The sequence below is a fragment of the Hippichthys cyanospilos genome, chromosome 1 (genome assembly GCF_059441005.1).
Source record: "Hippichthys cyanospilos isolate Australia breed blue-spotted pipefish chromosome 1, RoL_Hcya_1.0, whole genome shotgun sequence".
NCBI lineage: Eukaryota > Metazoa > Chordata > Actinopteri > Syngnathiformes > Syngnathidae > Hippichthys > Hippichthys cyanospilos.
The window spans coordinates 35015997-35042612 of NC_142369.1; the positions used below are offsets into that span (position 1 = coordinate 35015997).

General features: G+C 39.2%; 2 protein-coding genes across 5 annotated transcripts in view; one reads left to right on the forward strand and one right to left on the reverse strand.

Moving 5' to 3' along the window:
* Window positions 1-1515: 1515 nt before the first annotated feature.
* Window positions 1516-5395, reverse strand: mrpl41 (mitochondrial ribosomal protein L41). Its single transcript, XM_088423714.1, has 2 exons — window positions 5287-5395; window positions 1516-2113 (listed from the first exon to the last, which is right to left on the reverse strand). The coding sequence occupies exon 2, from the start codon at window positions 2078-2080 to the stop codon at window positions 1673-1675; it is 408 nt and encodes a 135-aa protein (XP_088279840.1). The 5' UTR covers window positions 2081-2113; window positions 5287-5395; the 3' UTR covers window positions 1516-1672.
* A 267-nt stretch (window positions 5396-5662) lies between these two features.
* pnpla7b (patatin-like phospholipase domain containing 7b) overlaps window positions 5663-26616 on the forward strand; it is a 60947-nt gene continuing 39993 nt past the window's right edge. For 3 of the 4 annotated variants that reach the window (XM_088416251.1, XM_088416270.1, XM_088416259.1), the window contains exons 1-16: window positions 5663-5707; window positions 6471-6545; window positions 9689-9763; window positions 9962-10049; window positions 11401-11480; window positions 12977-13068; window positions 14251-14391; window positions 16907-17066; window positions 17163-17243; window positions 21141-21269; window positions 21386-21466; window positions 21715-21835; window positions 21915-21992; window positions 22460-22542; window positions 23785-23832; window positions 26066-26215. In XM_088416251.1, the coding sequence (XP_088272377.1) occupies window positions 6504-6545; window positions 9689-9763; window positions 9962-10049; window positions 11401-11480; window positions 12977-13068; window positions 14251-14391; window positions 16907-17066; window positions 17163-17243; window positions 21141-21269; window positions 21386-21466; window positions 21715-21835; window positions 21915-21992; window positions 22460-22542; window positions 23785-23832; window positions 26066-26215 (1449 nt within the window). In that variant the 5' untranslated portion in view covers window positions 5663-5707; window positions 6471-6503. The remainder of the gene's footprint in view (window positions 5708-6470; window positions 6546-9688; window positions 9764-9961; window positions 10050-11400; window positions 11481-12976; window positions 13069-14250; window positions 14392-16906; window positions 17067-17162; window positions 17244-21140; window positions 21270-21385; window positions 21467-21714; window positions 21836-21914; window positions 21993-22459; window positions 22543-23784; window positions 23833-26065; window positions 26216-26616) is intronic. The other variant, XM_088416278.1, reaches the window with a different exon arrangement.

Below are 26616 nucleotides of genomic sequence, written 5' to 3' on the forward strand. Positions count from 1 at the left end.
TCATTCACTTCCACATTGGATAACACGCGTCTACTGAGGAAAACAGTATTTAGAAATAACCAGAGGAGGGTGCTCTAAATCTATGTACAAATGTCAAACAACAAAGGTGCTACTGCAATTCTGAAGGACAGAATAATCTTCATAATTCAATTTAGACATTTTTAAATTTTTACATTTTTACATATTTTAAAACTCTTTTTGAGCACAGCCATTGATTCACATCTTTGCAGTTCTATTTAATGGTTGTTCCATAAACCGACTCTTTGAGCAGATACACATTTGCCTGACTGGTGGGGGAAAAAAAAACAGCAGATAAACCACACTGGACTATAAACTGCAGGCCTCAAATCATGAGGAAAAAAGTCGCGGTTTACAGTCCGAAAAATACGGTGTGTGTGTGTATATATATATATATATATATATATATATATATATATATATATATATATTTATATATATATATATATATATATATATATATATATATATATATATATATATATATATATATATTCCAAGGTTGGTTGGTGTGAATGAATTTTTATTTTGTGAGTAAAAAAAAAAACCATTACTAGCTATTCAATGCTGCAGAATAAAACAAAATGATTCACTGCAGCAAAATAAAAGCTTTCCTGCAACATTTAATTCTTGGATCAAAGTCTTTTATCAACTTCAAGTCCCACAATGCATGGCAAGAACTTTGCATTATGGGAGTCAGACTAAGCCACTTAAGTCACTGAAAGGCCTGAAAAGGTCAGAAGTTGTTTGCTAGATCCCCTCGGTGGTTTGGCGGTCTCAACACAAACATTTCTATTACATCCTGTTCATGAGCCGCTGTTGAAAGGATTAATGCAAGATAAAACAGTGGATTTTCAATATGTCCAAAATTGATAATATTTCCAAATTTGAATGGCAGTAAATTAGCCCGACACAGGCTAAATTGACATCTGCAGGGTGTACCTCTCGACCTCCTGTATGTAAGCATTTAGAAAGGACGGCAGTGTGGCATATAGAAAGTAGTCATGTTTTGACAGTCTATGCATTATTTTAGCCTCCTAGTATTTATTTTGTGTATGTGTGTGTGTGTGTGTGTGTATTTATTGTATATGTTTCCTTTGATATCACTCATCAAAAACATTTAACAGGATGATTTGTGGTCAAAATTTGCCCCAGGGGCTAATGAGACCAAACATAGAAAGTGTTTACTGGTGAACAGTCTTTAAAAGGAATCTTTCAATTGCAAATTGTGTACCCCTGCCAATTTGCACCACTTGAGTGCACATGCATAGCATTTATCAGTGTAACTCCAAAGACATTTCAGGAAGAAACTAATCAGCATGCTTACCAGTTACTATTGGTTTTTGAAATCTTAATCTGAAGATGTTGAAATGTTACTATCAGCTGCTTGTCATGAACAGAGGTACACAAATGTGTTGATATAAAACTAAGGCAATGGTGATTGGTGAATAGCAAATATGAAGTTGCTCGGGTGTCAGGACACTTATTCAGCATGGATTTGAGTTCAGTTTGGTTTTATTATACTTGTCTAGGAAAACATAACAGATACTAACAAAGGTGTTAAGTCTAACTTTCAGAATGGTGTTTACTGGCTAGGGTTCTGCAGGCACTGTCGGCAGAAGTCTTGCCTTCTACCACAGAAAGTAAGCATATTTTAACGCACATAGTTCTTAGGATACAATTTAAATAATTTCCCCTCTTGAGTGGGTTCAAATCCATATTTCTCCAGTTGTTCTTTGTCATAAAGGCCTTCATTAAAGTCTTTTCTGATCTGAGGAGCCACCACCTCGGCAAACAGGCTCTCTGCAGTCATGGGAGGCTCGGTTCCATTTGGGGAGCGGTATGACACATACGCTTTGAGTTTAAAGCCATCCAGGGTGGGAACCACAAATTCAGGAATCATGGCCTGGTTTGCCAGAAACTTTCTGCTAGAGAGCCGTACTCCAGCAGGTCTTGCACCCCTGCCTTTATTGTGAGTCCTTGAACCTCGCTTGCTGGTAAATTCCGACATTCTGTCCGCTCCTCTTGTAAGGCTCCTCATCAATGTGGATAATACACCCATTTAGGCACAATAGTGTATTCCGGGATAGAAAACCTGGAAAATAAATAATGAGGAAGTGTGGGTTAGAAGCAGCCTTTACAAAACTTGACTGGAGCCAAATCACAGATTTTACATAACAAAAATGCCATAGTACACAACCAAACAAAAAGTAAAACAAATAAATAAATAAGGGTACTAAATCATTTATTACAAATATATCATAAATTGTCAAAATCATTGTGAACACTGATGTATCTGCAGGAAGACATGACTTTTTCTTTTAATAACTGAAATTTTGCTCGTGACAAGGTGGATAGGTTTCTATTGTACATTGTGATTTAATGGTAGAGCATTTAAAGGGACACTTAGACATTTCACTCATTCATTTACCATACTTTATTCATTTACCATACTTTATGTTATTGAGAAAACCAAATGAAGTAAGCTATACAGTAATTGCAATTGATAGTTTTCCAATAATAATTAAAACTAAATCTTCCACACACTGCAGCAAATGAGCGAGAGGCAAAAACAAAGCAAAACAATAATGACTGTTAACCAGTGGTGCTATTACACCTATTTTAAAGGGATAGTGTGTAAGATTTAGACCGTTTTTCATTAAAAAGGAATAAATCAAATGATTGTAAATTTCAAAAAATTGCAAATGAATGTGTTCTTAATGACCAACAGTATGTTTTAAATATAATCATAGGTCTAGTTATCATTAAATCAGATAACATGAGGGGTGGCACTTCTCCGTAGGCCATGTTTGTTATAGCTGAAGACAATGGTAAATGCAGCACCTGCAGCACTTCCTGCTGGCTGTAATGAAAAACGGTTTAAATCTTACACGCAATCCCTTTAAGAGGGCTGAACCCCCCCTAAAGGATTCAATTCACTGCATTTTTAATGTACAGTGAACCCTTGAAACTTGGTGGTTCCACTATTGCTGATTCGCCACATCACAATTTTTTTTCCATTATGCGGATTCACCACTTCGCAGATTTTTTTTGTTTCCCATTACGCAGATTCAAGACTTCAAGGATTCTTTTTTTCATTACATCCTGAACTTTTGCAATAGCTCCCAAGCGTGCTGCTCCCGCGACGGCTTGTACAGAGCCTGAACGCCAACAAAAATGATGACAATTGCTGAGAAGGTGATAATTCTCGAAGGGAGAAGTTACGCGGCTGTGGCCTGCCATTTGGGAGTGAACAAATCCACCGTTCACTACATTAAGGACGAGGCGAGGCGAACATTAGAAGACGGCTGCCATCACCTTAGGTAATTCAGCGAAGCGAGTTGTTACGGCTTGTATGGAAGCTCTTTTAGCAATAAGGATTGCTGACTGCTGACAGAAGAACATCATGAAGTCCTTTCTTTTGAAGTCTTGCTCAGCTGCGGTCATATTAGTAGTGGCTCAGACGTTGAATTAAAGTCTAATCTGTACATGATCAAAGATGACTACAATGGAGAGTTTACACTTGAAATACCATTTTATTATAAAATAAATCTAGGGAAGAGGTTTCCTATGGTCTGGTGAACATCGTCTTTGCTCCTCTGTTTGCCGCCTGTGTGTTGACAACAACAGCGGCGGGGTGCGCTTCATGAGTTATGCGGTGTGTGCCTGTGGAGTAGAGTTTTAATCTACTCCCGCCCCACAGGCATGTTGGTGTCAGTCATCAAGCGTACACACAGCAAAAGGCACACACATTTTCGAGGCAGAGAGACACACTAACGAGCAGACGTTCATCAGACCGTTGGAAATCTCTTACCTAGATTTCTTGTATAGTAAAATGGTATTTTAAGTGTAAACTATCCATTTTAATAATCTTTAATCATGTACAGATTAGACTTTAAATCAATGTCTGGGCCGCCGCTAATATGACTCCAGCTGCGCAAGACTTCAAAGAAAAGGGGAATAGTTCACTACTGTACGATGTATAAAGTTTAATAATTTATGGTTTAAGTAAATATGTGTACCGCAGTAATATTTGTCTTAAATAATATGTATAGCATGAAGACTTTTCACGTTTAAAAAATTCCAAAACACGTTTTTTTTTTTGTTTTTTTAATGTGAAAAGTGGGGCACTACTTCACGGAAATTATAGCCATCGCGGCCGGTAACGGAACATATCTACCGCGATAAACAAGGGTTCACTGTATATTTATTTTTAAAGGTTGCTCGGTGGAGCACGTGCACCTCACAGTTCAGGGACCCAGTTCAAATTCACCACACTGAAATGTTCGATACAAAATGGCCATTAAAATTATTTTAAGTAAATATACGCCTAACTGATCATTATTCTCCTAAATATGACCATAAATCTCGGCAATTTGCCTTTTTTCAGGAGACCACTTGCCGCGCATTGTTATTCAATCCATTCCACTTGATCAAATTGAGCACAACCTTATCTATGTCTCTGTGACCTGACGTGCATGGACATTTGATAACATTTATAAAATGGCCGTCAGTGGCTTCACTTTCAATTCTCCCAACAGCGAGTAAACTCAATGTAGATTGGCAATCGGGGGCTGCACCAAGAGCTATACGACATTTATTTAGCCGTTTAGTCCAGTCACGATTGCGCTTGCCTTGTTAGAAACTGCAATTAGAAACATGGCGAATATGAGCAGGAAAGAGAGAAAAATGATCATTGCCGCTAGATTCGACAGTAACAAATAGACTTAGTCGGAAGAAGGTGGACTATCTCTTTTTTGTCCTCTAAATCTTTCATCGCTTGTCCCAAATCCATCATTGCCCGCTGAAAATCAAATATTGATCGCTTAATATTTTTTTCCGTATTTAAAATCTATGATTGCTCGCTCACGATTGTGGCACAAATAATCCATAGCTAAAACCTCTGTCAAAAAAACAAAAACAAAACATAGTGATGACCCTGCTGTTTATAAACATACAGTGCTGTGACAAGAACATGCACGGTCGTTTCAATTATAGTAGTACAAACAAAACCTTAAATATAAATAGTCACGCGACTGTCATACTGAAAAATTATGTTTGACTTTGGGCGGCGTGGAAAACAAACGCTTGCCTTTTTTTGTTCGTTTGTTTGACTGGCTAGCTTGCGAAGGGGATTATATTGCATAAATATGCGTCGCATGAATTGGTAATTATTTATTCCAAAAATGGATGACACTTACAGTACAAGCAATTGAGCTAAATACTGTAAACAGTTTATAAAATAATACAGCAACCTGCTAACCTCACCTTGAACACGCGTTTCGATGAAACTATTGTGAACGACAGTTAAACAAAGTATATCTCGATTGGCTGAAAGTCTAAAGCGTTCACCAATTAGAATCCAGCATACTACCGGAGACGCATTTGTGTATAAAAAAAATTGAGTGAACCGTGACCTCCGTCACGCCTACCTTCAAAATAAAGCACTATATGTGAGCCAAACGTTCATGATCAGCGTAGTGACCACAACTAAAGTAAATCAGTTGTATTTGAATTATTTACGTTTTTACATCGGATCAGCTAACGCGTGTGATGTATAATTACATTTCCCCGGAAATAATTTTCTTGCCAATATCAACTTTAGTTTGATAGGAAAGGCAGGATATGACAATTATTAGGAATCACTCTTGACCTTGTTATGTACATGAGTTCACTGTACAAGAAACGGGTACGTGAGAAAAATACCTTATGCTTTTCTCAGGAATCATATTAACATTTTGCCCCATGTTGTTTCAACTTTTCACTTATTTTAAAAACGTTTAGGTTCAGAGTTGTAGCGCATCCCAGAGGTCTGTTGAGTGCGAAAAATGAACTTTTGGGGAAGCAATTCCATTATTTCTGGCTTCTGTAACGTTCTGCTTCCGTGCAACAAATAATTAAATTGAATTTTAACTTTGCATATGGTTTAGAGTTTGTGTTTTTTAGGGGTGATGGTGCGTGTGTGTGCGCGCGCGCTCGCAAGCATGTGTGTGATACTTCTATTTGTCAATGGAATTGAATATATTTTTTGATTGAGCTGATTTCAAGTCCATTTGAAATATAAATCCATGGAATCGATTTTAACTGCGCTCCTGCTGCGCTACATTGCCCCCCGTCCTCAGATTGTGCAGACAAATGGCACGAAACTTGAATGATAATGTGTTTCTATTCTATTCTTCTAATAAAACAATATTTTTAGTTTTATACATCACTTAAACGCAGAAGGACTGGCTAGGAAGAAGACTTTATGAACAAAATGAGTGTAAATCAGTAAATTCAATCTGCCCTTTGACCACCTTCGCAGCTCATAGAAAAGTCCACTAGGGGGCGATAGTGTTTGACGAGCGTCTGGTTACTTACAGGAGTGTAAAATGGGTGAACTTATGAAGTGGGTAGTTACAGGAGCCAAACATAGTCTTCATATTATTAAAATTTTCCTTTATTACACACAGGTGTTGCCTTGTGCCATTGTATAAACTTCAGTCATGGAAAATAACAATGAAGATGAGGCTTGCTGTGTATATCTGGTAGGTCTGTCAGAGCAATATTGATTTCTTTTTTCTGTGATTGTATATGTACTTTAAATACACAGTTTATGCCTTCCGTGCCTTTGCTCAAATCTATATTACAAAAAATGGTTAATGTATGAATGTATTATTGGCCTGATCTGCAAAAGACAGATGCAAATATGAGACCACCAAACAGGACCCCCTCAGTGACATGAATCCGCCTGTGTTGACACTTGCTTCTTATCTCACTTGCGCACTCTTTTTCTCTCGCTCTTTCTTTCGTTTTCGCTTACTTGTTCACTGCTAACTTGTAGCATACACGCAACGGTCGCCTGCCGTTTTTCGAAAGCCAAACTCTTCCCAATTAATCGACTTGGTTTGTTAGGATGGGGGAAACTTAGATTTGTTGGCCACACTCCTGCTTGTGAGTCCTACTTTGAGTGACATCACGCAAAACGTTCCACGATAGTAGTGCTTGCCCGTGGTTGTCTGTTAAGCAGAAAGTAATGTGGCTGCTGCAGCCAAGGAGAACTTATGCATGATACACAATGAGAGGAGGATCCTGCTGCACAGTGCCCACTGCGGCACTGGGAGCAATGTTCTCTCTAATTTTCAATGCGTCTGAGCATTCACATAAACTCCCTGAGCAGGCTTTGGACCAAGGTGAGTAACTTCAGACATGCACACAGTAAGTCGATGTGTGCAAATCTGATGTTGCTCTTAACGTGACCTATAATCACATAACTCACAATTTGTCATTAATAAGCAAGGAAGGAGGGGGACTCTGAGTACAGTATATCCAGGGGCTTAGCTGCGGCCCTGGACTGAGCCACAGGCAAAGTGGGCTCATTTGTGGCTCGTGCTATGATGACACAAGGCAGCTCGGTACTCCAATAATTCACGTGAACAGCACGACCTGATAATGTTCAACAACGATTAATCATATGTGTGGACTGGTAATGTGCTTCTGGATACTTATCCATTCATTTATGAGGGGATAGCTGAGATGAAAAGGGTCTTCCAGCACCCATGAGGGCGAACGAAGCATCTATGATTGACATGTTTCCAAACAGATCACGACTACAGTGGGGCCCCGTGTTACGAGATAAATCCATTCCGCGATTGGGCTGCTAAGAGGAATTCACCGTATGGCAGGCAATCCAAATCTATGTCAAATAGCTAATGCGTTTAGAACCCCAGGTAAAAACATCAAAATTGTACATACCAGCAAAACAACACAAATACAGGCAACCCCCTCGGGTCATGACAGTTGTTTTTCTCGCAAAGTCAGGAAAATACCGTAAAGAGGGGACAAAAAAACTCAGTATTCCACATCGCAGCATGAAAATAACTTAAGCCAGGGACACTGTATTTTGTTCATTTTCAACAAGTTTTCTATTATTATTATTATAATTTATATATATATATATATATATATATATATATATATATATATATATATATATATATATATATATATATATATATATATATATTAATATTGAGCAATAAGTGTTTTAGACATGACAGTATAATATAATTGCACTTGTCTCTATGGCAATACACAAGCCACAAGTTGTGAAAAAGAAAAAAAAATCTATATATACTCTGACAGTCATTCTATCTTAAAAGAAGCGCATTTATTTTTTACTTTCGCTTGGTGAGTGGATGTGTCGCTGCTCGTTGGTTTCACAAAAAAAGGTTAGCATTTGCGTCTCTTACTGTAACTTCGCACTGTTGTTACGTAGCTAAACTGCATGGAGTGTATGCAGGAAACGAATGTGAACACTGTCGAATGATTGGCTGCATAGTGTAAGTGTTAATGTATTATTGGCTGGACACTTGTCAGTCAATCGCTGAGTCACAAAATAGTACAGAAAACAATATTATTGGTCTAATTAATCAGATAACATGAGGTCTAATTTGAGATATTATTTAATACGTTTATATTGCATATTTTATGTGCAGCATAGATATTCTATTGCGCTGAGTGTGTGAGCAGTGCGCAATTGCGCATGTGCGCAGCTTAGAAGGAACACTGCACAGGAGTGACAAGAACTTTTGACAAGGTTTTGACAGATTTGGACTTTTAAGGCTGAGGAGTGTGATTGTATTTGGAACACCGCTCCAGTCCCCCTTCTTAAAAGGGGGGACCGCCATCCTGGTCTGCCAATCCAGAAGAACCACACGATGCTGTAGGCGTGTCAGCCAGGACAGGCTTAGAACTTCCAGAGCCTTTAGGAAGAAGGTTTTTGACTACCTCGGTGACTTCAATCCCTGAAATGTGAGAGGCCACCTTGGAACCCCAGACTCTTCAACCTCAGAGGAAGCTGTATCTGAAATTTTCAATCTTTTGTTTTTCTTCTTCTCCCCATTGTTTCACAATTTCCAAGTTGAGGTCAGCAGTGTTCTATCTCCTTTGTACACAGGCATAATAGTGATAAGACGCCAGATAGTGGACCAAATTATTCTCAAAGCTATGCATTAGCATTTTCCATGGCCTCACCGAACTCCTCGCACACTCAAGCCGCACCCTACTTGGCCACCCAGTACCTGTCAGCTGCCTCTGGAGTCCTACTGGCCAAAAAGGCCCTTACCACTGGGTGTCCAGCAGCAGGTTCGAGGATTACTGCCACCACATTACGGCCACAACTTCGATCAGCCGCCTCGACAATGTAGGCATGGAAGATGGTCCACTCTGACTCAATGTCCTCTACATCCCCCATGACGTGGAAGAAATTCTGCCGGAGACGAGAGTTGAAGCTCCTTCTTACACGGAACTCATCTAGATGTTCCTAGCAGACCCTCACAATATGTTTGGGTCTGCCAGGTCTGACCAGCATCCTCACCCACCTTCAGTGCCAACACACGACCAGGTGGCAATCAATTGACTGCTCTGCCCTTCTCCTCACCCGAGTGTTCAAACCATGCGGCCGCATTGTTGATGATACAACCACAAAGTTGATCATCAAACTGCGGCTTAGGGTATCCTGGTGCCCATTGCAAATAAGGACATCCCTTATGTTTAAACATGGTGTTTGTTAAAGGTGGGTACACTGAGCTATTGCTACCTCCACCCAAAGTTGGAGGGAAGCTATTTCAATTTTGGGCTTTGAAACTTTTGCTTCTTTTAAAATGAAATAATGTACCTTTTGTTTCAGAGCCCGGGTTCTTTTGGAAGGGGGCTCCAGGCCAGCATGCAGCAGATTATTGAGGAACAGACAGAGATTAACATGGTAAACATACACAGCGTTGTATAACTGTAATTAAATGAAGTTTTGCTTTTGCTTTTGAACTTTGAGACAATTCTATTCCCAGTGTATCCAATACATATTTCGGTGCATTCTTCTTGAATGATGATTACGGTACACACAAGTTGTGATTGCTTTATTAAAGAGGAGTCTCAATTGAATGTGTATTTGTTTTTTTTCTAGTGGACGGCTATTCTCATTGCAGCTGTGACTGCTGTTTCCCTTGTGGGAGGTGTTGTGTTCCTTCTCTACAGAAGATACAGACTGTCAAGTCAGTATACCTTGCCGAATATTTTGTTTGAATCATCCCATCCATCCATCATCTGTAGACCCTTTTGAGGAAAATTGAAGAAAAAGAAGCAATGTTACCTTGAAGAGTTCAAAGATTAACCAATCCAGTGGTGTCAAAATAACTTCAGATCCCCCACCCCATCCCACGCCCAGTGTCTCATCAGTCAACCTACTTTCCTGGTGTCCGCCAATCAGCTCTGTGCCCCTTTTGCTTCTTTCACGTTCTGCCAGGGTTTCGTTCTGCTATGGGTTTAGTTGTAGAGATTTTGGGTACTTTAGCCATTCAGTTTGAATACCCCCCCCCCCCCCCCCCCGTGCCTGCCTCGCCTCCCTGTCCATTAGTTTGATTTTGTCCACCTGTCGCCTGTGTGTCCCTGCCCTTGCATGTCACCCAATCAGCTTCCCCTGCCTCGTGTTCTCTCCCAGCTGTTTCGCGTTGTTTCGTAATTAGAGTCTTGTGTATTTAAGTTGTAGTCTTGTCACTGTCTGTTGTCGGATTATTGTAATGGTCATCCCTCGCCTTCGTTCCGTATTGTTCTCCAGCCTCACAATAGCCCTTCCCCGTAAATGTAGTTTGTTTAAGTTCTCGTTGCTTTGATACTATGCCCAGTTTTTGTCTGTTTTTGTTCCTGCCGCCTTTTGTTGATTAAAACCTCATTTCGAGCACATCCCCTCTGGCTTCCTTGCACTCTTGGTTCATCCTCCCGCATACTCGCATTCCACTCGCCATGTCCCGACATGACAGTTTCATGCCCACGTGTTCCTTGTTTGTCTTTTCAGCTTTGAGTTTATTTGGTTTCCTGTGTACTTTAATTACTTGTCGGGTCTTTGTCAAAGTGACGCTGCCTTATATGTGTCCCCGGTGTCATATACATGACGTTTTTGATGGTATGCATTCTTGTCTTGCGCTTGCGTGAAGGCTTATTCAGTGCTTTGAGGCTCATAGAACCGCTGTTACATACGTAACAGTTGTTTCTTGCCATCCTTCCTTTGAGCTTTGTTAGTTTGTTTGGTTTTATTTGGTGTGCCATACATAATTTTTGTTCAAGTCACATCCATGTTATTGTGACACGTTGGAGGTTTTTGAATTTGTGAAATTAAACTGTATCAGGTCTTTAAAGTGACTGATGTGAGTTTTATTCCTTTTTGAATCTGAGAATATTCATGAAAAACAAAATCAAATCCTTTTATTCAATGTTGGCGATGATGATGATGTCAACTTTTTGTTTCATCATGCTGTACATGTGTGGAGAACATATATAAGAACCAACAGACTTTAGAAAAACAAACAAAAAAATTACGGTCTTAACAAACCTGCTCGTCTGTTTCAGAGGAGGAGGCAGGAATACCACATTATCGCTTTCGAAAAAGAGACAAGGTTATGTTCTATGGCCGAAAGATAATGAGGAAGGTAAGTATTAAGGCCTATTTCTGGACACACTCTACTTACTAAATTGATCACTTGTATTCAGTCATCCATAATGTCACAGTTTTATGTTATGCGTGTTTTATGTAAAATGTTTACTTTGTTAAAGTTATGTGTTATAATTTTAAAGTATTGTTTTTCACCAATATTATTTTTCTTATTACACTGTTTTAGTTCTTTAATTGCGTCTGTATTCCTCAAATGGGTCTCAGACACTGGGCAAAAAAGGCTTGCATTTTTTAGTTCCGTGACCTCCATTGGGAGTGGAGGTGAAAAAATTCTAAAAATCATATTTATTTTTCACACCTGCAAATGTTGCACATTTGTGATTATTGTTCATCCAAACTGCATTGATTCCTCATCAGCGTTCTTTTGCAATATTTGTGGGGTTTTTTTGTTTTGTTTTTGTTTTTTTTGCATTATTTTGGGAGGGTAGGTGGAGTGGGATTATTTAAAGGGCCACTGAAGTCTGGCCAGTAGTTGTCCAGCACATCACTCAAGTGTCGCTTCAGTGTAAATCAAATTGAAAATAAAATTTCACACAAAATGTAAGTTCGTAAATCAGAACAGATACAGACCATTTATTGGAATAAAAGATTTATATTTTAGTTGACGATATTTTGCGTTATTGTTCAAGAACATGATTTAATTAAACAAATTGAGTCATCTGTTAATTTGCACCTTTAAAAGGGTTTAGCGTTAATTTGTTTTTTGAGGATTATTGCTACTGTCTACCCTTTTGTGTCTTTGTAGATCTGGAGAATGCTTATGACAGTGTACCCAGGGTGTAACTAGTATTATAGGAGGAAGTCTGGAGCGCAATAAAATTTTGTCTTTGAGGCTGCTATGCTGCAAGTTTTTTTTATTTTTTAAAATCATTTATATTATTATTTTTATTGTGTGACGTGATTGCCACAAGTGCAGCACTTTTTATTGGTCAAGACAGAAAATAACGTAACATGAGCATCTTCGATTGGCACGTCCGAGCAGTCATTTAATGATTTGTACAATATAGTGCACATTTCCACTGTTAAAAAAGCTGATAGAGTTAAAATTGTCCAGGTTTTTTTTTTTTTTTAGAGGTTTGACTCCCATCCCTTTAGTAGGTCATTAAACGACACTATAATCGTCCAAGGACTATCTAATCTTTCCAACTTCAACACAATCCCACGCCCTCCAAATTATTATTTTTTTCATTTTTCATTCTTTTCTAAATATTCTACATTTTATAAGCACAACTTTCCCATTCACTTCCTGACATTCAACATTCCATATCACATTTGTTTACTTTTCGACAGATTTAAATCTTTCCAACTTTTAACTTTTTTCTCACAATTTGTTTTCAAAATTGAAAGAAAATTCCCAAATTTTATATATTTTTTTCTCTCAATTTTTCACATATATTGCCCAATTTAAACTGTTCCAAGTAGAATAATTGTTTTTCCCAGATATCAAACAAACTGCACCTTTCCCCCTTCAAGGTGCAGACAATGTCTTCTCCCACCACCTCCTCCATTGCTGCTTCCCGACAGCGGGTGCGGAAAAGGACCAAAGTACTGTCCATAGCTCACAAGTGAGTTATATTTTACTTTGATTTTGATTCTTGAAGAATTCTTTTTTTTTCTTACTCAAAGTGATCTAATCCACAGACTGTACATACAGTTGGTTATTTCAAGCACTATCAGTAACAAGGATTAAAAAAAAATGTCAAATTGGAAATTTTACAATTTAATTCTATAACAACAGCCAATACGGAGCCAAAGTGGCATGTGAAAGATCTGACAAACCTCAACAAGCAGACATCTTCTCCTCACTTTGGTGATTGTATTTCCACTTCTTCACTAGGAGAATGCAAGCCAGCTAATGTGCTTGTTTTATTGGTGCAGCTTAGCATTTTCTCAATTTTTTCCATGATCTGACCTTAGCCAGCAAATTGCCTAAGCAGAAGCTGGCTGAATGAAATCAATTTTCATTCAGTTTCCTCAAATGTTCAGGATCAGAATTCGTTAGACACCAATGGGGAACTTGCAAATGGGGCTTTGTTTCATTAGGAAATTAATAGGCTGCATTAAAAGTATATGAATGAAGCGTCGATACAGGTGACTACATCGTTTTTGTTTTTGATCGTTTAAGAAGGCGCGCAAACAAAAAAAGGTCATTGCAAACAAACAACAAAAATGCCTTCCAAAAAAGAAGCACACAGGAAAAAAGAAGCAAACGTGAAAAAAGAAGCAAACAAGAAGGTACCTTAGTATAGTGCGTGTCATTTGCTTCTTTTTCTTGCGTGTGTCCTTTTTCTTGTTTGCTTCTTTTTTTCTTGCGTGTCTTTTTTCCTATTTGCTTTATTTTTCTTATGTGTGTCCTTTTTTCTATTTGCTCCTTTTTTCTTGTATGTGCTTTTTCTTGTTTGCATCTTTTTTTGTTTGCTTCTTATTTCTTGTTTGCCTTTTTTTTCTTTTGTGCTTCTCTCCTGTAAGGTGTTTTTTTTGTAATTACCTTTTTTGTTTGCGTAGTTTTTTGTTTGTGTGATTTGCACTACAGGGCCACCGTAAACATTGGTATGATGGCATTTAAATTCAAACTGTTCAGAATAAGTTGTTTTTGATTGCATCAACAGGAGCAAACAGTAGTTGACATTTTTGTGCTGTGTTTGCGTGTGTATGTGTGTGGATTTGTCTGATCTTGTATACTTTTGTGTGTGTATGTGGTTGTGTGCATTCATGGCTGTCTTATCTATGCACATTACATGTTTAAGGATCCTTCGTATACGGCGAGAACCAATTTCCTTACAGCACAAGGAGCCCCCACCAAATTTGCTGGAAGCAGACTTGACAGAATTTGATGTGCAGAACTCTCACCTACCATCGGAGGTGCTATACATGCTTAAAAATGTCAGGTAGGTAATATATGAATTTTGATTTTTAACTTTATTTCTATAGCGGAGTCATACTATACTGTCCAAATTAAAACAACAATTTAATAGCGTTATTAAACAAAATATTACAAGGAAAATGTATACATAAACTGATGTGGTAAGACTGCGTAATCCGCTTTCTTTTAATTAAAAAGCACAATACAGTAAAAACATAAGTAAAAGCTTTTAGCACATTCTAATTAAATGAGATTTCATGTGATTGATCTACCAGAACTGTTGCATAATTGTGTGCGACCCACTTTTGCTTTCAGTGACTGATGTGTGTCTGACAAAAAATTTGTGAATGCTGTGAAGAAACATCCAAAGGCAACAGCAACAGTTTCCAAACATACCTCAGGATGTCATTAGGCATTTATTCTATTTTAAAGCACATGATTACAAGTGACTTGTTCTTCTGGGGTATGTTGAAGACAAAATTTATGTTCAACCTCCTCCAGTAAGTACCAATGACATGAACGATCAAATGACAGCTTCCATCAACATGACGCACTACGAAAAACTGACGTGTATTTCGATCACATTGAGAAGTTGTAAAACATTCAATTAAAACTTGAAGGTATGTGCGACTCTGAAACGGTAGATGTTGGTTCTCATCTATAACTGCCTGCCCTACAATTATAGATCAAACTCAAGTTTATTGTCAATTTCTTCACATATGCTTAACATACAAAGCAATCAAAATTGTGTTTCTCACTATCCTCTGCGTTTTACATGTACAATAACAAAGTGCAAGTACGCAAGACGAGACAATCCTAAAAACTAGATTCTTATCTATAGTAATGTAATGTGCAGTATGTTGGATCTACTTTGCCTAGTGTTGCTAAACTAATCACTAAAACTAAAAACTAAATACAAAAACCAGGTATGGCAAGAGTACCCCAAGACATGACATAAGTAGCAGCATATGACAAGACAATCCAACAGTCCGAGACAAAGCAGGACAACTCTGACTGTGGTTGTCCCAGTTGTGTGCATTTGAGGTAGTTGTTATAGTTCTAAGTGTAATCGCTAGTGCAATAGAAGTATGATTATAAATAAATAGATGACGGTTTCATTAACATTTGTGTAAACTTGTCTAAATTTAATCTGTCACATACATTACACGTGATGGTGTGCAAGAGGTTGAATTTACCAAAAAAAAAATTGGGAGTGAATGAATCCACCGTTTGCTACATTAAGGATGAGGCGAACATTAGAAGACAGCTGCCATCACCTTTGGCAATTCAGCGAAGCCAGTTGTCACGGCTCGTGATAAAACAAGCGTCCGTATGGAAGCTGCTTTAGCAATCTGGATTGCCAACTGCCGGAAGAAGAACATAGTGAACCCCTTTCCTTTGAAGTCTCGCGCAGCCGTGGTCATATTAGTAGCGGCCCGGACATTGAATTAAAGCCTAATCTGTAGATGATCGAAGATGACTACAATGGAGAGATTACACTTGAAATACCATTTTATTATAAAAGAGGGAAGAGGTTTCCAACGGTCTGGTGAACGTCGTCTTTGCTTCTTGAACATCTCTGCCTCCTGCCTGTGTGTTGACAACAACAGTGCCACTTCCTGAGCTATACAGCACGTGCCTGTGGAGTTTTAATGTACTCCCGCCCAAACTCCCAGCCCACAGGCACGTTTGCAGCCCACATGTTGTCGAGGCAGAGAGAGAGCAGTAATACGCAGACAGTTGGAAATTTCTTACCTAGATTTACTTTATAATAAAATGATATTTCAAGTGTAAAGTCTCTATTGTAATAATCTTAAATCACGTCCAGATTAGACTTTAATTCAACATCGGGGCCGCTGCTAATATGACCGCAGCTGCGCAAGACTTCAAAGGATGGGGGAACAGTTCTGTTGTAAATTCCTCGTTGCCGTGCCTGTGTAAGCAGGGGGAGGTCCTTTGTGTGCTCTGGTTAAAGTGGCCATGTTATGGGAAAGCTAAGCGGGGTCCTACGATGTTGAGCGGGGGGATTGTTTACATTGTATTGGCGGGCGATGACAGCGTGAGCATTAATAGAAATACGATTCGGTTTATTGTACTGGAGTTGCCACGTTCAGTTGTAAAGTTGTAAGCAAAATAAAAGCCACGTTGTTGAGCCATATGAGTCCTTTTCCAAACCTCTCTTTGATCTGTGCTGCTTTGTGGATGAGGTGCTCCAGCGCAGCCTATGCAGTCTCTCTCTCTCTCGCTCTCTCTCCCTCTCTTTCCCCAACAAGTTCACGACTGTAAAGTGTATAAGATTTAAGTAAGTATGGTTACTGCAGTAATATTTGTCTTAAATAATATGTATTACATGAAGACTTTTAAAAAAAAATTAAAAAACGTTTCTGTGTTTTTCATGTTTTTTTTGTTTGTTTGTTTTTTTTACGTGAAAAGTGGGGGCGCTACTTTGCGGATTTTCAGCTATCGCGGCTGGTGCCGGAACGTATCTACGAGGGTTCACTGTATTCACTGCAATAACAGCGGAAGCTCATTTTCTATAGGGTGCTTGGACACTTTGACAAGCCACTCTTCCTCGAGCTATGTCGTCACATGGTCCTGATCCAACTGCAACAGGGAGAGGCTCTTTTCCGCCCAGGTGATACAGATGACAGTATATATGTTGTTCAAGATGGCCGCCTAGAGCTGTGCATTCGTGAGAGTGTAAGACCACAGGAGAGTCGATTGTCTTTGCTTGACTCAGCACCATTTTTGCAAATCAGTGTATCTGATAATGTGATTTGTGTGTTTTTGCTACAGGATGGTACAGATGCTGTGGTGAAGCAGGTTTTACAAGGAGACAGCGTCCACAGTTTGCTAAGTATCTTAGATATCATTACTGTAAGTCTCAGTTTTCTATTTCTTAACTTTAGCTGCTATTTTATATAAATGCAATCATAATCGTGTTGCATATTACTTAGTACTGGTGTTAAGCAGACTTGTATAATGAACTGAACGCCGCGTCGCAAAATTTGAATCAAGGCTATTAGACTGTTTTTGTTTTTTAATGGGTTGTTTTTGTTGCCTGGTATGAACAACTACACCCAGTTGTTGGCTACCTCCAGGGGATATACCCACAGAGGCATCAATCGGAGGAGACAGGGGTGCATATTTACATAAACACGTGTATTTGTGTGTGCATAAATAAATTGTGAGCGAATGCTATTCCCAACAATTCCGCATCTGCAGCTGGTGTGTTGTCAACCCATTAAAAAAAGTGCAAGAATATCAGCTGTCCGTGAGCAATTTTTGCTCATTTTCAACCAGTTTGAGCAGTTTGACTTATTTTTCCTTTTTCAATATCTGGAACAACTGTGAAAGAGTTCAAATATCTTGGGGTCTTGTTCACGAGTGAGGATAGGATGGAGTGGTAGATTAACAAGTGGATCGGTGAAGTGTCTACTGTAATGCAGACTCTGCACCTGTCTGTCATTGTAAAGAAAGAGTTGAGCTTAAAGACAAAACTCTTGATTTACCGTTCTATCCATGTTCCTGCCCTCTCCTATGGATCACGAGCTGTGGGCGGACCCAGAGTTGCGATGAACGCAGGAAGGAAGATGCTAAAAAAATGTAGGTTTAATGACAAATAAGGCATGTGTAATCAGGGAACAAAAATCCAGGCAGCGAAGAAGCAAAATTGGGAACAAAAAGTAAACTCACAGAGGGCATCAATCAGGAAAAATACGGTTGAAAAACTGGAAAATACGAGGCATGCCAAGGGTAGCGAGGAAACAATATCAGCATGGTAGGATATGCAATGACAAAACAGGGGGTTTAAATACACTAAGACTAATTAGGGGTAATGCACAACAGCTGGATGGGAACACGTGATAGTGGAACCGGATCGGCTAACATGCAAGGGCAGGAGCACGCGGGCAACAGGTGGATGATATCAAACTAACGAGACAGGGAGGAGGATAGGCAGACGCGGGGGAAATGAACACGAACTGAAAGGCAAATGAACCAAAAACTCCATGAACTAAACCTATAACAGAAAAAAACCCAGGCAGAACGTGACATATGGTACCACCAATGTCTACATAGTCATACAATAATATATTCCGTCGGCCATGAAAGATGCGTCAAAATGCTCCAAATCAGATGACGCTCTTGGGGTTGCCTTTTCAGATACTGCTTGACACTGAAAAAGTTAAAGATAGGGTGGGACGCTCGGCCATCCAGGAGGGGCTCAGTGTCAAGCTGCTGTCCTCCACGTTGAGAGAAGCCAGTTGAGGTGGTTCGGGCATCTGGTTAGGATGCCTTCCTGATGTGGTGATCAGGGCATGTCCCACAGGGAAGAGGCACCGGGGATGACCCTGGACACGTTGGAGAGACTATGTCTCTTGGATCGCCTAGGAATGCCTGGGGATCCCTTCGGAAGAGCTGTCGCAGTAGCTGTTGTCCTGGCTTCCTTGCTGAGGCTTCTGCCCCTGTGACCTGACCCCAGATAAGCAGAAGATATTGATGGATTGATGGATGGAACAACTAGTTGAATGTACGTGATGAGTTAGAGGGCTGATACTGATGCATGCCCAATAAATAGGCCTACTCCACAAATAAAAGTTTAAAATTGGAGAAGCATTTTGATTCCAGGTGAAATGTCTTCAACAAACAAGAACAGTCCTGTTGCCTTGATTCAATCTTTGCAAATGACCATGTACTGGTTGAGTGGCAAGCTCCAGAAACATGCTTAACATTTCTGCCCGGCATCTAGAAGGTTGTGGGTTTTCAAATTTTAACAATATACGTTATACGTATTGGACATTTTGTATTGTTGGGGAGGTGATGGGTGGCTGGATCGTTTATGTGTATACCGGGTGGTGTTGTTGATAAGAATACAGGTTGGGTTCATTGAGAGACTCTTTACTTGGACAGTTTGAAGATGGTTAAATAATGACAAAGGATATATACATGGGCAGAAGATATTACGCAGATGCAGATAGAATATGTAGAAGATAAGATGCAGATGCAGATATTTAACGGCAGATGCGGCGTCTAAAACACGGGTGTCAAACTCAAGGCCCGGGGGCCAGATTCGGGCCGCCACATCATTTTATATGACCCGCGAAGTGTTGGTTTCTAAGTTTCTGGCTAAAATTCCAAACTTGCAACTTGGCTTCAAATTTTGTGGGGGGGGAAAAAAAACTAAAAAATTTTTTATTCCCATTTTCCATTTTAAAGCGTATTTGCCAACCTCTGATTTCAAAACTAGCTAAGTGTGTGACAAACACACTTAAAATGAATTTGACTTCACTGTCATACTGGCCCTCTGACAGAAACTGTGGCTACAATGTGGTCCCCGGTAGCTTTAACATGCAGCTAAAAACACTATAAATTAAATACAACACAAAAAAATGCCACAAACTCAAATATGTGGAAGTCACACTGCCACAGTCAGTATCGGGGCGGCATGGCTGGGTGGTAGAGTGATTGTCTCCCAGCCGAAAGGCTGTGGGTTCGATCCCTTGACCATCAAGACCATGTCTAAGTGTCCTTGAGCAAGACACTGAACCCCCAGTTGCTCCTGATGCTGCGTCATCAGTAGGTAAATGACTTGTTAGTGTAAAGCGCTTTGAGTACCTAAGGTAGAAAAGCGCTACATAAGTGAAAGTCCATTTACCGTTTACCATATTGATGTTATACTTGTACCACCATTGAAGAATATTTACCTATTTGCCTGCCCTGTAACTGTAGATGATGGTTTCATTAACATTTGTCTAAATTTCATCTGTCACATACATTACAAGTAAAACAATGTATTGCTGAGGTTGAATTTACTAAAAAACATCTTTAAAAAGGGATTTAAAAAACATCTATCTTGCATTTCCCGGCCAAAAGCCAAACAGAGAAAGAACGCACTTTTGTTCTGAAAGAATCAAAAGATTTGTTTGTAGGTTTGCACCCAAATAAAGTTTCTAAGGCTTTTGGATAATTATGAATGACCCCTGGGTTAAATTGTGTTTTTGCTATTTGAGAGAAACAATTATTGCTGTTCTGGAGAAATCTGACTCTGATTATAAACTTTGCGGATATGTTTGGGTGACTGAACACTACCGGTGGGAATCTTTGACTGTCCCATGATTCGATTCCTATTTTTGGGTCCAACATTCAATTCAGTATCAAGCATATTGGAAGCATTATTAGTCAAAATGATCTGTGACGGTCAAAGCCCCTTTTTTAGCAACGTAGTGAAACATTGCAGTAACTTTCGCAGCCGTGTTGTTTCGTGAGCCAAACGAGTGTGCAAAATGCGAAAAGACTACATTGTTTTTTATGTCCATGCATCACGTGTTATCCACTATCCTCGTTTGGGCCGGATGGTACCTTGGCTCTTCTGTCTACAACATTCTCCACCACACTGTAGCAACGTAAATCTTTGTTTTCAATGAGGATGGGGCGGTTGAATTTCCTCAAATCAAATCAAGTTTGATTTGTTTAGCCATGAATCACCAAAGACTCAAAGGGCTTCACAGGTGAAAAGAGATCTTGTCGAGACTTCTTTTGACCTCCATTGTTTGTTTTTGTGCGTCCTACCGTGCAAACTTGACTTTCCAGAACGAGCTGTTTGGCAACGTCATGACACAGTGTGCCTCCAACATGCAGTAGTACGGAAGCTGACAGGAAGCTGACCAATTTCCTTTCATCTGTTAATTCATCTGTTATCTATTTTGGTACATTTTGAATCCTCTTAAATTCTAGTAAATGAGAATCCCTATTTTTGCTTCATTGTAATTTAAGGGCTACCCAGCTCCATACAAGACAGTGTCTGCGAGGGCTGCTGTCTCTTCTACTGTCGTACGTCTTCCAGTAGCAGCATTTCAATCAGTCTTTGACAAATATCCCGAAACTCTGGTCCGTGTTATCCAGGTAAACGGTAGTGTAACAAATACAAATTTAAATTGTCCAGTGATTTTGATTTACAAGCAATACAAAATTTGACAGACATAAGCAACAGATGTTACACCTGTTCCTCTGACGTGTAGATCATCATGGTGCGTCTCCAGAGAGTAACCTTCCTCGCCTTGCACAACTATCTTGGCCTCACAACAGAACTCTTCAACACGGTACTTTAACCCAACTGCTTACTTGAGTGACCTACCACTTAATATTGAATAGCCACAAATTAGCATTTGGTGCACGTTATAAATATATTGTTAAATAAAAGGTTCCACATTGCCCCCCTTTCATCTTTGAGCTCCGGTCCCTCCTGCACACTCCTGTGTACCTGTTATTACAGAGTTTTCTTTTCCTTACAGACTGTAAGTGTCAACATATACAGACGGCTGTTGTGACTGGATTGTACATATTTCAGGATAGTCAAGCCATTTCCATGGTGTCAGTGGCTCATGTCTTAGCAGAGATTCATCCACATAGAGGTCTTCGCAGGCTACCTTCCCAATCTGATGAGTTAGCGTCTGAAAAAGTTGACCCAGGTCAGTGAACTTAATGTGCAATTTCATAAACGTTTGGATAATTTATCACCCTATGTTGGTTTTTAATGTGTTGAAACAGACAAGACGAACGTTTCTGAAAATCCAAGTTCAAAATACAAGAAAGCACGCTCGCTGTCCACCCCAATTGCTGTTACAGGTAATACTATACGTCATTCATTCTTTTCTATAGTAATAACATCAGTTCCACTTTTAACTGCTTAAGATACAGTTTTGGAAATTGGATCTGCTTTATTTGAGAGTTTTTATTCGACCTCCAGTACAATTTCATTTAAAGACTGAAAAAGGTCATTTGTATATGCTATAACTGTAAGATTCAAAGTATCAGTCATCCATTTGAAATGATTGCAGCATAGAAAAGTTTTCTTCAAGCTTCAGAGCAAAAAGACTTGTAAGTGTGTCTGGAAAAAAAAATGTCCTTTGATCATAAGAAACAGTCAATGAATAGGCACCATACTTTAGCTGTTTTGTAATAACCTTAAACACTTACTTCTAAAAGTATTAGAACACTGAAAAAAAGCAGTCATATATGCTGGAGAAGTGTGAGGAATTGATTTTCTGATACAAGATGCCTGTACCAACACTGTACATGTGTCTGTCATGCAGGTGAAATGTTAATGGATCTCAACAGAGTTTCTGAACGGGCCAAAGTAGCTACTGAGGAGGCTGTGCCTTCTTGTCCAGTAAAGGTATCTATTCTTTCCTATTTATGTTTGGCACTTTCTGACAAAGGACCTAATTGACCAAGATCTCAACTAGGTGGTACAAAATTGCATGTTACATGCTTTATTGGCAACAAGTGTAAAAATGGTGGGTATAACCATTTTTAACCCCTGTGGGAAATTTTGACCCAACTTGGGCTTTTATATGTTTTTGGTGTGATATCAAAGGAAAAGCATACAAAAAAAAACATACTAGGAGGCTAAAATATTGCATAGATTGTCAAAACATGTCGACTTTCATTATGCCATCCTGCCATCTCTTCTAAATGCTTACAAACAGGATATCGAGAGGTACACCCTGCAGATGTCAAGTTCAGCTCATGTCGGGCTCATTTATTGCCATTCAAAATTGGAAATATTGTCAATTTTGGACATATTGAAAATCCAATATTGTAGCTTGCATTTCCCACAATTTTTGCATTAACTCACGAACAATGTGCAATAGAATGTTTTGTGTTGGGACCCCCAAACCACCAGGGCATGCTAGTGGACAACCTATGACATTTGCAAGCCGTTCAATCACTTCATTGAGTGTCTTACCTTGACTCCCATAATGAAAAGGTCTTGCATTGTGGGACTTGTAGTTGACAAAAGGCTTCGACCCAAGAAATAAATGTTGCAGCAAAGCTTTAATTTTGGTGCAGTGAAGTGTTTTATTTCAAGCAAAGCATAACATATCAGTATATTACTGTCTGTGAAATCTGCAGCATTGAATAGCTGTTAACGTTTTTTTTCTCACAAAAAGAAAATCCTTTACAGACATACATATGTATGGATAGGGCCGATGCCACTGAACGTTTTGTGGGATTGAAAGTAATGCGCAATTGCGCACTGCTCGCGCATTCTCAGCACACAAGAAAATCTATGCTGCACATAAGACAAAAATGCAATATAAACGTCTAATGTCTAACGTTAGACATCTTATTGGAATAATTAGACCAATAATATAGTTTTCTGTACCATTTTGCATTGTGACTCAGCGAGTGGCAAGTAATTGTCCAGTCAATAATACGATAAGTTTCACTTACACTATTCATCCAATCAAACGCATTGACCAAAACGTTCCCTGCATATACACCCCATGCAGGTTAGCTAGCTAACAACAGTGCAGAGTTAAGAGATGCAAATGCTAACCCCTTTTCCTGGCGAACGAGCAGTGACACATCCACTCACCAAGCCAAAGTAAAAAAGAAATGTGCTTCTTTTAAGATTGAATGGCTGTCTGCGTATATGCAAGTAGAAGAACATGCGGTGAAAGTGAGTGAGATTTTGTTTTCTTTTTTTTACAACTTGTGGCTTGTTTATTACCATGGTGACATGTGCAATATTCATTACACTGCTGTGTCTAAAATACATTGCTCAAGTTAAAAAAAAAATAAAAAATAAAAAAATAAACTTATTGAAAACGGTGTTTGGCAACATAATGCAATAAAAACAATTAGAGATGCATGGTTCTCCGGTATTGGTACTGGACGACGCTTGTAGTTGTCACCTCAGCTATCCCCTCAAATGTTTAAAAGTTATTAGACATCATCAGGTCGTGCTGTTCACATGAATTCTTAGAGTTCAGAGCTGCCTTCCGTCATCATTCCAGGGCCAAAGCTAGGCCCCTAGATATACTCAGACCCCCCCAGGAGTTAAAGAGGGCTTTGGTGCCTGGGGCTTGGTGGTGGCATAATATAGTTAGTAGACCTGATTTTCATTACAATGTGTCCCTATTTCTGTCTAATGTGAGCTGGAGCCTATCCAACTGAATGGGCAGAGACCAAGGAGACCACGGATGCCCTGTTTCGGTTCTCGAGAGTGCCTATCCAGGCTCTTTTTGATGTTGCCCTTTTTTAATCGACCTGATTCAAATGATGAAAATTGTACTCAGGGTGTTTGCTGATGAGCTGATCATTTCAATCAGATGTGTTGTTGGAAGCAAACATTGAACATAGGCTGGATTGGGTCTCTCCAGGACTGGTTTTGGGCACCCCTGTGGTTTGCCATGGAATGCATGCAAATTGCAGGACATTTAATATGGGATGTTTATTGCCAAAAAATTCATATCTGGTCAAATTTCAGTTTTTAATGACCATTGTTCTCCAAGTACAAGTCAAGTTTATTTCACTCATTTTCAATATTAGGGGGTCGACTTGTAACCGCATAACTCAAAACCAGACCCATTTTCTCCACATATCTGTGTTTGAATAACATTAATTTGAATGCGAAATAACTAATATGTCATGTACAAGAATTAAAATGATTATACACAGCTTATATATAGCATACTAATTTGAATTACTATTATTAATTCAAATTAGTATGCTTCCGTTTTCGAGAATTTGCCCAGAAGAACATACTTTCACGCTTGCATCAAGCGCAGCCTAAATGCCTCTTTGTTGTTGACAATGAGGTTGCATGCCTCATTTTTTTTTTCTACGGACTTTGACACATTATGAAAAGGAAAAGACAGCTTGACTTTTCTGTTCAAGACAAAAATGCGAGAGCACTGGCACGCATGGATGTCAGCAGGTGGGGAGAGAAACACTGCAAAGGCCACACTCTGCCACAGTCGCCACTTGAATAAAAAAAATTGGACGCAGTCCGAAGATGACTACCCATGGAAGAGTCACAAGGATGTTTGCGCAAATGACGAGCAGGAAGGAGAGGACGTCCGGGATTTAAAAGGGAGGATCTATTTGGCGTATCAGAATTATGAATTTTTAAAAAATGTGTCAAAAAAATAAAGGATTGAAACTTCAAATCATTTTAATATTGTGACAACATTCTATGCATATGCTTAGATTGCTTTGCAATCTTGTCTCGCTCCCAACATAGACTTTACATGCTGCGGGGACTGAAGAAATTTGGCATGTCAGCAAAGACTCTTGACAACTTCGACAGATACACAATCCAAAGTGACCTCTTCATCTCCATCACAGTCTGGTACGGCTTTCCAGCGTGTGATCAAGTAATCACAGCACATCTGCTGAGCAGCCTTACCCTCATCAGGACATTTACCACACTGGGGAACGCGCAACATCATCGAGGACAAGACACAACCACAAACCGATCTGTTTGAATGCTGTCATCAGGCAGATGCTAGAGGAGCCTGAGGGCCAGGACTGCCAGACTGGCAAACAGCTTCTACCCACAAGCCATCCGGATTCGCAAAAAATCCCTCACAGACTAATCTGCCTCCTACTGCATGGAAAAACAATTGTCTCTACTGGTTATTTATTGCTCGATTATGGAATGTAGTCTGCTGCTCATGGAAGTGGAACAGAATAAGAATTTCATTGTGTGGTACAACTATACATATGACCAATCTCTTGACTAAGCGAGGTTGACTTGTACTCTGAGAAATACGGAAACTCAAGACACGTTTTGGAATGTGAGAATGAGTATTATAAAAAAAAAAAAAAAACACAAAAATCACACCAGTATGCGAAACTTGAATGTCATTTTTTTAAAATTCACCCAGTCTTTTTTTTTTTTTTTTTAGTCTATTTTAAAGAAGACTGTGACGATGCAGCAGAGTCCTTCAGCAGTTTACCATTACCCTGAGGCAGGACCAGCAAATGACCACCACAATAAAGTCAATGCCATTTTCCAAGCTGCGAAAAAAGACCTATTGCAGGTCATCCAGCTCCAGGTAGCAAACTAACTTTTTCATCTTGAATTGTGATCCACAATGAGTTGATTGACTTTTTTAATGTTCAGATCCAAAGTTACATTTTTTGTTTCTACAAATAAGGCCCTCATGATTGCAAGTATTCACTGTTTGTGAGAAAAAAAGAGCCATGAGCATGGTAAAAAAAAAGCATTATTATACAGTAGAACTCATCAAGGCAAATTACCAAGAAGGCCATCATATTATATGCTTGCGACAAATGATAATATACGTGTCGGCATCATATCAGACTTCACGTGCCTGCTTGTGTGTCAAGCCATAACTTGTATTCATGTAAAAAAAAAATGTAAAAAAAAAAAAATCAAGATTTAAATAAAGCAGATTTTTGAAGTTTTTATTCATGAGGTTTCGAAAAGACAACA

Coding starts and splice junctions, on each gene's coding strand:
- mrpl41 (XM_088423714.1), bottom strand. CDS start 2,080: ATGGGTGTATTATCCACATTGATGAGGAGCCTTACAAGAGGAGCGGAC.